We start from the raw sequence: 13,637 nt of genomic DNA on the forward strand, positions 1-13,637 counted from the left end.
AGAAAACACTTAAAACATCCTATTCCAACTGCCTTTTAATGAAGTCTGAGTGTTTTAGAGCCAAGACACCTCCGATCAACTCCTCTCACCCCTCATTTTAGAAATGAAGCATTACTGGGGCACCTGGGTGGCTCAGTCGGTTAAGCGGCCGACTTCGGCTCAGGTCATGATCTCGCGGTCCATGAGTTTGAGCCCCGCGTCGGGCTCTGTGCAGACAGCTCAGAGCCTGGAACCTGTTTCGGATTCTGTGTCTCCCTCTCTCTGACCCTCCCCCGTTTATGCTCTGTCTCAAAAATAAATAAACGTTAAAAAAAAATTAAAAAAAAAAAAAATGAAGCATTACCTTTGTATACAGACATTAAATGTAAGTAATAGAGCTTTAGGATTTCCAAGGCTTTATAAACTTATTTTAACCCTTTATAGCAGCAGCTGTGGATGACAAAGTCCCTACCCATGAAGAGAAAGAAACTATTCAGATATAAGTTATTAAACTATTCTAATTGGGGCCTTTGGCAGTAAGTTAGTATAAAGACTCCAGATTTTAAAAACTCTTAAGGATAGATTTCCTTTTTAAAATCATTTTAAAATACACTTAGTAAATCTAATTAAAATGGCAGCAAAAAAAAAAAAAAAAATACTTTTACCTGAATCACTGATCTCGTTTCTTTTGTTGATCAAGTTACTGATACACCTTTATTTAAAAATTTTTAGTTTATTTTTGAGAGAGAGAGAGAGAGAGAGACACAATGCAAGAGGGGGGAGGTGCAGAGAGAGAGAGGGAGACACAATCTGAAAGAGGATCCAGGCTCTGAGCTGTCAGCACAGAGCCCAAAGCGGGCTCAAACTCCAGAACCATAAAATCATGACCTGAGCTGAAGTCAGACCCTTAACCAACTGAGCCACCCAGGCACCCTTCTGATATACCTTTATATGTGATCATCTTAGGATTTGCGGGGCATGGTTCTTTGATATTATATAGGAAATTCCAGAGCCAGGTGGTATAATATTGAGTGTTTATTCAAGACTATAGTAAGTAGAACATAGTTACAAATAGTCCCATAGAGGACTCACAAATATTTTAAATTTAGCATGTGGACTTGACTTTCACGGTGCATAAGGAGAAAGAGGAACTATTTATCTGCAACATAATGTGAAAGAGAATTTTACCTTTGCAAGTACTTTTACATTAAAGAAAATGTCCTTAAATATTTATTTAGTTTAGTATACTAAGAGTAGGGAAAAAAAAAAAAGGTTTCCTTTATAAAAGTCTCAAGAATTCCTGTGGTTTTTTTTTTCCTTTAGATAAAACTGACTTAATAGATGATGGTAAGGGATCATTTCAAAATACTTGTATTTTTTTTCATTAAATTCCCCCAAAATGTCTTTTTTAGTCTCAAATACTTATTCCATTTGACTGATAACATTTTTCATGTTAAACATTACATGCTTGTCCTCTTTAAACATTTAAAACAACTAGGACAAAATATTAAGACGTTTTGTCATTCATTACTAAAGTTTCAAGTTGACATAGAAGTCAATTTACACACCTTTATCTTATAAATTAATAGCAAATAAAACAAGGTACGTTCTGTATAACCTATGAATGTAATGAGAAAAGGTACATTTACAGCAATAAATTCTTTACCATTTTAATTTAATTTACATAGGCAAAGAAAACAATTCCAATACTTCAGTATTTGCGAAAGATGATCCATGGCCCTTGAGGATATGTATGTGTGGACACACAACTCCTACATCTACATAGGTATATATGTCTATATGTATATAATCTGTTATGACTGAGAAGATCACATACAACCATAAAATATGATAAAAGCATTGTGAAAAATACTAAATGAATAAAAGATAAACCATAGACTGCAGAGAAGGGGTAAGCCCATGAATATGGAAGGGATAGATTAGACTTAAAGGTGAAAGTAAGATTTGTTCTGAGCCCTAAAAGACAGCTGTAATTGTGAATTAAGATTTCTAAAGGCCCATGCTCACCAACTCATTTCAGAAGTAAAAAAATAGGAAACGGTAGTGGAAGGGGGAGTAGAGGAACCTACATAGAGAACCTTATATGCCTGTAAAATTGAACTCTATCCTGGAATTGACAATAAACCATGAATGAAATTTTAAACTAAGTGATCAAAACAGTCCCTTAAGGTCAAAAGGTAGCTATGCAGGCAATACTGGATAAAGAAGCTGAAGTCATAACCACAATGGTTTAGCAGAAAAGATAGATCTGAGATATTTTTTATACTACTGGCATATAAAGAAAGGACAGAAAAGAATGCCAAAACTCCCAACCTATCACAGGTCTGACTTAATGTGGTTTTTGTAAACCCATACTGTTCCAGAGATATTTTGTTCTTTTGATTCTCAGTAATTAAGGACCTCTGACCCTTAATGGTGAATTTGAGTTTCCTTATTAGTTAACCTCTAAAGCAGTACATATGTAATAACATACCTGCTTTTTTAAAGTACCCCAAGGCTAAATGTGACTCTACCCCCTAGCAGTGGTTCTCAATCTTTTTATTGAGCCTAAGAATTACCAGGGAAGCATATTCAAAATGTAGATTCTTAATCCCCATTTAAGACCTACAGACCCTCCAGTTTTTAGGTTCTCAGATGATTCCTTGAGTCCATCTTAGACAAGTCATTTAAGCTCCCTACCTTCAGTATCTTTGTAAAATAGGTATAATAATCTCTATCTTACAGTTAAGAGTTATGACAATTAAATGAAACAATATGTATTATGTCTAGGAATGGCCCTGGCACCTTGTAGATGCTAATATGATAGGCCTACCTCCAACCTACCATGTTAATTTTGGATTTACAGGTTAGTGCATTTTCTTAGGGCACACTATAGAAGAGTTTCCCAGCAGACCTACAGTCACTGATTGTTGTATTAATAAAAGAATATAGCACCTTAGAAGCTGTCCTTCCTCTTTCTTTTCCACAGCAAATAAGGCAGTTATATATGCTTTTCTTCTGTCTTTTCTCACAAAAAGACTGGCCTTCAAACTGGGATCAAACAACTCAGAAAAGGCCAAAGTGAGTGAAGAAAGATGAACAATTAAGCCCATCTACTTCCAGAACTCCCCCCTTCAATTTAATCTCCTCTCCTCTACAGTTTCTTGACAAATGAACAAGGTTTTAATGCTTAAGAGTTGGGGCTAGACAGGGTACCGTAAGTGCTATCACCTTTCCAGTGCGTGCTCATTCCTCCTGGTTCACAGAGGCCAATGGCATACATACACTTGGATGGTAGAGATAAGCCATTTTCCCAGCCGGAGGGCATGACAGAGTTGAGGGAGGTTACTGAACCAGTGGCCACACATCTGATTCCCCACTCAGTCCAGAAGATCAACAGGCCAACCCCTGTTGCCATATTGTTTATCCTGGCCTTTTAGTTATTTCCAGAAGGTCTTGTAGTATATTAAGGAAAGAAAATAGGGTCAAATCCTAGCTTCACCACCAACTTAACTGTGTAACTAAGCAAGCACCCCAAATTCAGTTTTCTCAAGTTATTTTGAGGTTATTCATAGGCAGTGGGAAAATGATGGTTTTTGAGAAGTAACACAATCAAAATTAGCTCCTTTCCCTAAAAACCATGCCCCCCACAAATAAACCAACAATAAACAGAGACTAATAATTTTTTTAATTTACATCTTTTGTTAAAATATAAAACTAGGGGTTAAATTCTCAAAGTCTAAATTAGACTAAATATAAATCTGCTGCAAACCCATTGAATGGATTTATAGTGTGACAGTGTTCCTTAAAAGTGTCTAGTCGTCTTCCATCATTTTCCATTTATCTAAATCATTCTGCCCCAGTCTTCACTTATCATCACATACATTTTATTCCATCAAACATTTTCCAGGACCAACCCACTTAAATAATCACTAAGCCTGCTTAGAGCTTTTCCAAACTTAAATTTTCCTCACCTTGACTACACATCCCAAGGCACTACTTTTCTCACTTTTTTTGGTTAGTACTATAATGTTCCATAAAGAAACAATAAAAGCTCTCTATTTCCCTAAAATGAAAGGTCAGTATATTCAATGGCTATTATGTTAACCACTTAATACAAGTATATCAAAAACCACTCATGTTTATGTTAATCAACTGAAATTATAGCATAATAAATTAAACTACTATTTGCTATTTACTTAACGCTTACAAATTATTCAAGGAATCAAAATGGTTTCATATAACTTGAGGTCTGCTTCCCTTCACAAATACTTCACATTTAAACCCCATATCCATACAAAGAGAAAATCCAAACATCTCTTTACCTAAAAACTAATGTTTGCTAAAAGGCATTATTTAGGATTTTCAGGCCTTGAAAGAAGAGTTACACTTCCAACGTGTATTTAAATTATAAACCAGTTTTGATCCTGTGACACTGCTTGAAATGTAAGTACGTCATAGTTGAATTAACTGGGCTTCTGCTTTCATCTTTTCAAGTCTGATGGAGATTTGTTTCATCAAGGCTCTTATTCAAGACTTCTTCTGCAAAATTGATTTTAAAAACAGAAAATGGTAAGTAAACATTCATTACAAAGAAAAAATTAAATAGGACAGATTCTAAGTAATGGCAAATTTCAGTCTTCTTAAATAAAAAGTTCACATGCAATACTTACCTATGATGGAAATTAACATTCTCACTGCGATACCTTTCCTCACAGAGTATCAATATATCCCTCTAAGAATACTTTTCAATATATGAGTGTTTAATTATCATTGGCAAACACAGTGATGTATAATGACTCTATATCACCAGATCTACATTTGCTCTAACATGCTTTAAGATTAGGGTTGTTTTTCTTTTTAAATCTTTATGATGACAATTTTTTTTTTTAAGTTTATTTATTATGAGAAAGAGAGAGCAAGAGAGCACTCAGGAAGGAGAGGGGCAGAGAGACAGGGAGAGAGAGAATATCCAAGCAGGCTCTGCACTGTCAGCGCAGAGCCCGGCGCAGGGCTCAAACAAAAAAGCATGAGATCATGATCTGAGCTGAGATCAAGAGTCGGACATTTAACCAACTAAGCCACCCAGGCACCCCAATGATGACAATTTTCAAATATACAAAAGTCAAGAGAATTATGATTAGTCCAGCTTCAATTATTATTAATGCTGTTATGGGTTGAACTGTGTCCCCCCAAAATATGAAGTTCTAACCCCAATACCTCAGAACATGGTCTTATTTGGAAAGAGGGTCAATAAAGATATAATTAGTTAGGAAGAGGTCATTCTGGAGTAGAGTGGGCCATTCATCTCTATGACTTGTGTCCTTATGAAGAAGGCAAAGAGACACACAAGAGGAGAAAGCCATGTGAAGATGGAGACAGAGATTAGAGCTGTGCTACCATAAGCCAAGGGACCCTTGGGGCTACCAAAAGCTGGGAGAGGCAAGAAGGATCTTCCTCTAATGGCTGTAGAGGGACTGTGGCCCTGCCAACCCCTTGATTCTGGATTCTAGCTTCCAGAACTTACTGTCTCCAGAGATAATAAATTTCTGTTGTTTGAAGCTACCTAGTTTGTGGTACTTTGTATGGCAGCCCCAGGAAATTAATACACTAACCTATCCTATTTTGTCACCCGTCACCCTCAAATTTATTTCAAAGCAATCACTGATATCTTATTATTACAAGAATGATATTTAACATAGTGTTACTCAACATTTTAAATTTTTATTTATTTAAGTAATCTCTACATCCAACATGGGGCTTGAACTCACAACCCCAAGATCAAGAATCACATGCTCTTCCAGCTGAGCCAGCCAGGTGCCCCCATTACTCAACATTTTTAGAACCATCCTCCACCAGCCAAGATTTTGACAAGATTTCTTTGTATTATAAAAGCAACTGGTTTGGTTTCATTTTCCACCCCTGTCCCACACTTACTGTAAACTATACACACATCACTTGAGATTGAGAAAGACAGAACAGAAGTGATACGTTCCCTCCTCTCATCCAAGTCGAAGGAACAGAGAGCATATTTTGTCACATTCACAATAAAGGTCCTGTAGCATTCACTGCATACTACTGTTAGAAGTTGAGAGAAAACGTCAAGAAGTCAATATGCACAGGTCTAGTTAAATCTTACCTTTTAAGTTAGGTAGAAGTTCTCCAAAACTACATGGTACTGTGGTTCTCAATCTTTGTTCCACTGGAGAAAACTTAATTAGTGGTGAAAGAGACTGTTTTCTTTCACCAAGGGACATGCGTAAAGATGGTTTTGTATAGTCAGTGTGCAAATCATGACTGTTCAAAAAGTCAAGCATATCATCTGTTTGCAGGTTTCTGGGAGTAGGGCTCAATTCTGGTTTGTGTCTTTCAAGTGTTTCAGGATTGGAAAAGTCAGTTTCTTCTCTTTTCTTGGACAGAGATTTTTTCAGAGCTTCATATCTACGGCAAATAGTCTGTAAATTAAAGTCTGATTCTGGAGTAGTCGGTCTTTCTCCCACAACATCCTCGGGAAAAATGCCACTGTGCACAGGACTATCTGGTTCCAGTTTAAAATTGGCCTCTGTACTACTGGAGCTATTAAGACTTAAGTGACCAACTTCTTCTGGAAGAGTTTCATGTAATATGCCAAAATCAACATCCTTTAAACTTGTGGAACTAATTCCACTTGATACTTGAAAAGAGTCCCATAACAGACTTTTATGCACGAAAGGTTCTTTGTAAGAAGCTTTTGAGTGGTCTGCTATTTTAACATGTTCCTCTTCACTGCTGCCCATCACAACTCTCCTATTACCTACAGCAGGGGAGAATGTCTCTGTTTGGCTAGTTTCTAAAAGCTTGTTCTGTAACGCTGCACACTCCAAACCTTGCTTGTACATTATTTTCTTGTTTAACACATCTGACTGATGCTGTGTTGACAGTCCACCAATGTGACTGGTCCCCGCATGTTTCTGAGGCACACACTTGAGGCAATCGGAAACAACTTTCTCTTCAGGCAAATGGAAATGGCTAGAATCGGATACAGAGGTTGCTGAGAGAAAACTGGTCCTGCTAAATTCTCTTTGATTATGCAACACAGGTAAGGATTCTGGTGATATTTCTCTATCTTCGGTATCCATCTGTATTAGTTCTGTACTTCTGTTACCTTCCATTTCCACAGCTTTTCTCCATGAGCTCCTAATTTCGCTTACTAATTAAATAAAAGGGGAAAGAACGCAATTTACTAATATTCCCAAATAGAGCATGCAATTAAAAATTTCATTTCTAGTGGTCAATATAAACCTACTGACTACACTATATGTTCCACAGATATGCCCACTGGATGACAAGACTCCACAACAAACCAAAGAACAACAACATCAAAGAATTCCTTATCCAACTGATCACACATAAATAACAAAAACTGTCCCTGAAATGTGCATATATTTGCACACAGCACATAGAAATTATATACATTAAAAAGATTTTCTGGGATGCCTGGGTGGCTCAGTCAGTTAAGTGTCCAACTCCTCATCTCGGCCCAGGTCATGATCTCACAGCTCGGGAGGTTGGGCTCTGCACTGACAGAGGGGAGCCTGCTTGGGATTCTCTCTCCCTCTTTCTCTCTGCCCCTCTCCCTCTCACACATGTGCACGCTCTCTCTCAAAATAAACAAACTGTAAATAAATAAAAATAAAAAGATATTTTCTTGTCCATCTAGGCCAGGGTTCAGCAAATTTTTTCTGAAAAGGGCAGATAGAGAAAAAAAAAATGAAAAGGGCAGATAGTAATATTTTAGCCTTTGCAGGCCATCGGTCTGTGGCAACTACTCAACTCTGCCACTATAACATGAAAGTAACCATAAACAATATGGTGACAAATCCGCAAGGCTGTGTTCAATGTAACTTTATTTACAAAAACACACAGGGCAAGCTAGATTTGGTTCACAGGCTGTAGTTTGCTGACCACTGATCTAGGCTGTGGCCAGGTTCAACCTGAACTGAATCAAGTTAACTTTGAATATGTTATTTCTAGCAGCAAAATGGAAATTTTATTTAATTCAACTAGGATGATGTGCCTTCATATGGACAACAATATCAGAAATTTGCCAACACAGATTATAGGTTATAAGAAAAAAGTACTGGGCAGTCTAGCTAGCTTGGAAGGGGTAGAAAAGATTTCTATACACACAATTTTTGGCTGATGCTGCTGACTGGAAGGACTTAGCCTATATACTCTATAAATGTTGATCGCAGGTCAGATGTGGAGGCAGAGGGTGTTTTAAAAATGCTCAACTGAAGTATTTTCCAGGAAAGAGCTAAGTAAAACAACAAAAGCAAAACTGTAGAGTATCAGGGCATCATAATACTGCTTACAAATTGCCGTATCAGTGAGAACACCCACACTTAATACTTCAATAAAAGTCCCTTACATCAAAACAAATTAAGAGCCATTGCCACTAAACTGAAAGATACAGAAAAATTTTATTTGTTTCTCCCTACCCCCTAGAAAATAAATTTAAAGTGAGTTTCTAGATGATATGTTAGATCTGGTTCTAACAGTAATGTCTGAGAAAGAAAATAAGTGACAGAAATCATTATAACTTACTCAAATTTTCTGGCGTTCGGGGAATTTGGTTCCTTGTTAAGAATGGATTAGAAACTAGAGTATCAATTAGTTCCTGTAATTTTAGTTCTTTTCCTTTAGAGGGCTGTGGTGAGTCAGATAAAACTGCCCTCGCAACCTAAAACAGAAAAGGTAAAGCAAAAATTACCACAGTCACTGGTAGAATGCAACAAAAGCCCTGATGAGAACAAATCAGCACCTGATGGTTAGCAACCCCTCCAAGAGCAGTTGGCATGAAAAGCCACTCAAAAACGTAGCTCCCAAATCCTCTATATAGTCTGCTAGGCACGACCCTATAAGGTGAAACCAAATACAAAACTGTTTCCTCCCTCCTTAACTGGATATCCCATATAAAGGAAAGAAAAAGTAAAAATCTTTATACCTGAGAAGACTTAGAGGTAATTCTAACTACACAGTGACCTAAGCTACTATCTGCCACATCTTTGAACTTGACAATTCTGTATTTGCCAAAATTACTAGGTTTAAAGCAAGCAGATTTTTCTTATTTATAATCCGTTTGCACAATAACACTTCTACTAACAAATAAAATACTCCCGGACAAGATACTTCTTTGCCAGAAACCTCATTACCAGACATAAACTAGTAAACAAGACATAGAAATACATTCTGAAATAGAGAAAAGAAAGTATACAGTATGAAAACAGAACTCTAGGGGATTTACTACTAAGCATAGTTTTCGTCCTTCTACTTTGTATATATTTCAAAAGTGATCAAATGCATCATTGCTCATGATGTCGGTTTTTCCTGACAACAGACTTTTCACTGGCAATGCTCAGTAGTAATACTGTACTATTTACTGCAGAAAGTTTATGCAAATGCTCAAGTCATTCTCTAATGTTATTTTTATTACGTTTCCCACAACATCGCTAAGCACTGTTTGAATTTGATTAAGCAGCCAGAAAATAATCAGCTACTTTATATTTCTGGAGACTGTGAGAAAAATTTGGTTTGGTGCATATTGATTCAGGTATTGGAGTTCCATCCTTTATCTCAATCTTGATGCATTTAATTACTTTTTAAATATCTAGAAAGTAGAAAGACAAAAACTATGCTTAGAGATAATAATGATACTGCATAGTCTTTGTTCTAATATTAAAAAAAAGAGGAAGCTTGGCTAAGCAACAGACATTTAGATTATCTTAATAGAACATAATCATTGGGTGTATTTATCTAACAATTTACGTAATGATTGATTCCAAAAACATCACACATGTATTATTTTTCTACTTTTAGAGATATTTATAGACTGGGACATGGGTTCTCAACCACGGATATAATCCTACTAAGTTTATATCTACGTCTACTTTTTGGGAGGACCAATTTGCTTTAAACATGATTTTCATTATCTGTGCCCTCCTTTCCCAAATTAACCCCAGTTAATCAATAATTATAACTTCTTTTACAATCTCAACGCCAATGAGAAAATAATAGATATTTCAGTACACTTATTACAATCTTTTTCTAACCTCTTCTACCATATGATCCTGCTCTTTTTGGAACGGATCACTATTTTTAGCTGGCAGAGACCCTGCAAATGCAGTATTCTCTGTATTTCTTGCAGTATTTGATGATGAAGAGCCTTCCATTTCAAATTTTGGTGTTTCCTTAGAAGGTGTTTCATTTCCTTCTCTAGGAGTTCTTATCTTCATGTCCTGAAGAAAACAGACATGGAATAATAATAATTATGGCTGATCTTCATTAGAGGTTCTTGAGTTATCATGGTCAGTGGCACAATTAAAAAATTTCAATACTCCCACTTAGAGGCAAAAGGAAATGCGTAAATACAAATTGGGATATCAACAAAAATAATATTTTATCGTAAGTTAGTACAGCCAAAATTACTTAAAAATTGTTTTAAAATATACCTTTTCAAGCAATCTAACACTGTTTCTACCCGGTGATGAAACTGGCTGCAACAGGAAAGAAGCAGGTCTAAAGGAAAAAAGGATATCAAATCCAAGTTATACACAGGAAAGAATTCCATTCACTTGCTATATCTGAATAATCTACAGAAATTGTCTGCCCCGTATCTGTCCGTTACGATTTCCCTCAATTCGTCCCGGTCATCAAAAGGCAGTTTATTCTAGGGAGGTACAGTGACAATCAGAGCAGTACTTCAGCCCCATTTGTGTATCAGCCTCCCAAATGGGGAACATCTTCCTTAACCACTACGTATTTTAAATCAACATTTTTTACAAGGTTGAATGACTTGATGAACACTCAAAAACTTGAGTACACGGTATAAACAAATTCAACTAACTAGAACTGCATTATTACATTACCTTTAGGCTTCAGATCACAGAATTTCATTGTACCAGAGACTTTGTGATTTTGATACTTTGTGTCCAAAATCAATTCCTCTTATGCTGACTCTTGCTCTATAGCATGTATGTTAGTTATAGTAAAGTCATAAGGTTAATCGGTTTGTTTGCTGGATTCTACATATAGCATTCCTTACTATCTTAGATTCTCTTGCCCCTTTGGACAAAATAAAACCTCACACATCAATTACAAAACAAGTTATTAAGTTTTTAAAGCCTTCAAAGCAATTATAACTTGATCTTGAAAGAACTTTCAAAGTCAATAATGGGTATGCTCACTGGTCAAAGCTTTTCTACTCTAAGTAATACAAAAGGCAAGATGACCTGAGAGACCACTTTCAACCTCAAGCATGTCGGTTCTTTGCTTTCTTTTCACGGCTAGTACAAAATTAACAGCTTTAAAACATTTTATGTAACAGCAAATATGCTTTTTCAAACTTTTTCAACTATGTGCTTCTTAGAATTGTTATCTACCTTCCAAACATAATTCAAGATCACTGAAACTGTTTAAGGCTCAATTTTGCCTCAACAGGATATAATCTAGATGTCAAAGGAAAAATTAATCATCTACGATGATTTTATCTAAATTTTCCTAAAACTTTAACATTAAAATGATCAAAAAGCCCTCTGAGGCAGGACCAGCGATCTAAGATGCCACTAAGACGCCACCACGAGATTGTGAGCTCCTGGAGGACAAAGACTATGTCTTTCCAAAGGTTATTCCCACAAACTGGTACTTGGCAGTACAATACATGTTTGTAACTAATTGATGGATTGACTGAATCAATGAATAAATGTCACCTGAGCAAGAGGCTCTATAGATTTATGCCACCAAATTTTATTTGGATCATTCTTACAGAGCCTCATTAAAAAACAAAATGGACACCTATTCTCTAGCTTCTCTCTCATTTCTGAATTGGCAACATGCAATCAGCCCTACTAACATCTCAATCCAAGCCAACATGAAAGCAGCCCTGGTTCAATCCTTACTCTCCATCCACCTGCCATGCCAAAACCGAGGCCCATAAAATCCTGTAATAGATAAAGAGAGATGGTGTTGATCCCACTGCGGGATTCTATCCTAAGGAAAGAGTACTTCCAAAAGAAAATAAGAAACAACACGCTTTTTACAGTAAAAAAAAATTTAAGGAAAATCTGAAAGTCTAAAAATAAATGAGGGGCGCCTGGGTGGCTCAGTCAGTTAAGTGTCCGACTTCAGCTCAGGTCATGATCTCACAGTCCATGAGTTTGAGCCCCACGTCAGGCTCTGTGCTGACAGCCCAGATTCTCTCTCTCTCTCTCTCTCTCTCTGCCCTTCCCCTGCTCGCACTGTCTCTTTCAAAAATAAACATTAAAAAAAAATTTAAAAATACATGAAATGTTACAAAGCCTTTGTAAGTGAAAAATGGTAATATAAAGAAAACATATATACATATACTAAAAAACTATACTTATATTAGTGTTTAGAAAATTTTGATTAGAATTAAATTTATGTATGTTTGTAAATAAAGCTCAAAAAACAACTTGGGAAGAAAGTCTGACAAGTAATTTGTTAGAAATTTTAGCTAATTGGAGCGCCTGGGTGACTCGGTTAAGCATCCAACTTCAGCTCAGGTCATGATCGTGCGGTTCTTGAGTTAGAGCCCAGCACTGGGCTCGCTGCTGTCAGCACAGAGCCTGCTTCTGATCCTCTGTCTCCCTCTCTCTGCCCCTCCCTCACTCACTCTCTCTCTCTCTCTCAAAAACAAACATTTTTTTAAAAAAGAAATTTCAGCTAATTATTTCTCATTTTTATTTTGTTGTTATGATATATCTACAATTAAAGAAATAACAAACAGAAATTATAAAAAGAGAAAGGAAATTAGAATTCGGTTTCTAAGACTAAAGATATTTAGTTGGCATTCAGGCAAGATCGTACTGCCCCATCTCTGAAATGCAATAAAGGAGAAACTGAAGAGGTTAAAGGTCTAGGTCTAAAAGTGCATCACCACACTAGAAATATCATGGAACCCTCCCTTCCAGAAACCACTGCAAAGAAAGGTAGTGTCCACAATTACAGCGAAGGTATCACCAATCAATGGATTCTGGGTTTAAGTATAGTGAAGCCTCCATCAGCTCACTCTGATCAAAAACAACCATGAGACTTATGGAGAACATTACTGATATTTTGGTACCTGTGGGTGACAACCACATGTGAAGGGGCTAATAACTTATGCTAAAAACTACATTCTTTCCACACTTTTTAATGGAATAGTTGTATTGCTCATATCCACATATGAATTTCCAATTAACTACTTTGATACTGACCTAAGATGCCACTACAAACAACAGCTGAACTTCACGTAAGAAAAGGGTATTATTAGGGGTGACTGGCTGGCTCAGTCTGTGGAGTGTGCAGCTCTTGCTCTCAGGGTTGTGAGTTCAAGACCCATGTGGGGTGTGGATATTACTTAGAAAAATAAAATAAAATCGTAAAAAAACAGGGGGTATTATTTTAAGTACAGTCCACCTACATTACACATTACTAATGAAACATTTTATTACAAAACACCTTTACAGTAAAGAATTCTAAGCAATAAGCTTATTTACACATGACTCAACTCTTCTCCTTTCTTCTGTTCTGCTATCAGGCAGTAATAATCATTCATATACTATTAAGCATTTATCCCTCACCACCAAAAGCCTCCCCTTACACTTCCCTTCAATATCCCA

At 36.5% G+C, this 13,637-nt stretch overlaps 1 protein-coding gene and 1 non-coding gene across 2 annotated transcripts in view; both read right to left on the reverse strand.

The window, feature by feature from the left end:
* Window positions 1-732: 732 nt before the first annotated feature.
* The window catches only part of HAUS6 (HAUS augmin like complex subunit 6), a 38,953-nt gene continuing 26,048 nt past the window's right edge, over window positions 733-13,637 (reverse strand). Inside the window, exons 13-17 of the mRNA XM_060609691.3 lie at window positions 10,470-10,536; window positions 10,071-10,256; window positions 8,566-8,701; window positions 6,119-7,168; window positions 733-4,521 (exon numbers count right to left, since the gene is read on the reverse strand). Of these exons, the coding sequence (XP_060465674.3) occupies window positions 4,472-4,521; window positions 6,119-7,168; window positions 8,566-8,701; window positions 10,071-10,256; window positions 10,470-10,536 (1,489 nt within the window). The 3' untranslated portion in view covers window positions 733-4,471. The remainder of the gene's footprint in view (window positions 4,522-6,118; window positions 7,169-8,565; window positions 8,702-10,070; window positions 10,257-10,469; window positions 10,537-13,637) is intronic.
* LOC132663961 (small Cajal body-specific RNA 8) lies at window positions 10,618-10,748 on the reverse strand. The gene has a single exon (XR_009603348.1).

The sequence above is a fragment of the Panthera onca genome, chromosome D4 (genome assembly GCF_046562875.1).
Source record: "Panthera onca isolate mPanOnc1 chromosome D4, mPanOnc1 haplotype 2, whole genome shotgun sequence".
Taxonomy (NCBI): Eukaryota; Metazoa; Chordata; class Mammalia; order Carnivora; family Felidae; genus Panthera; species Panthera onca.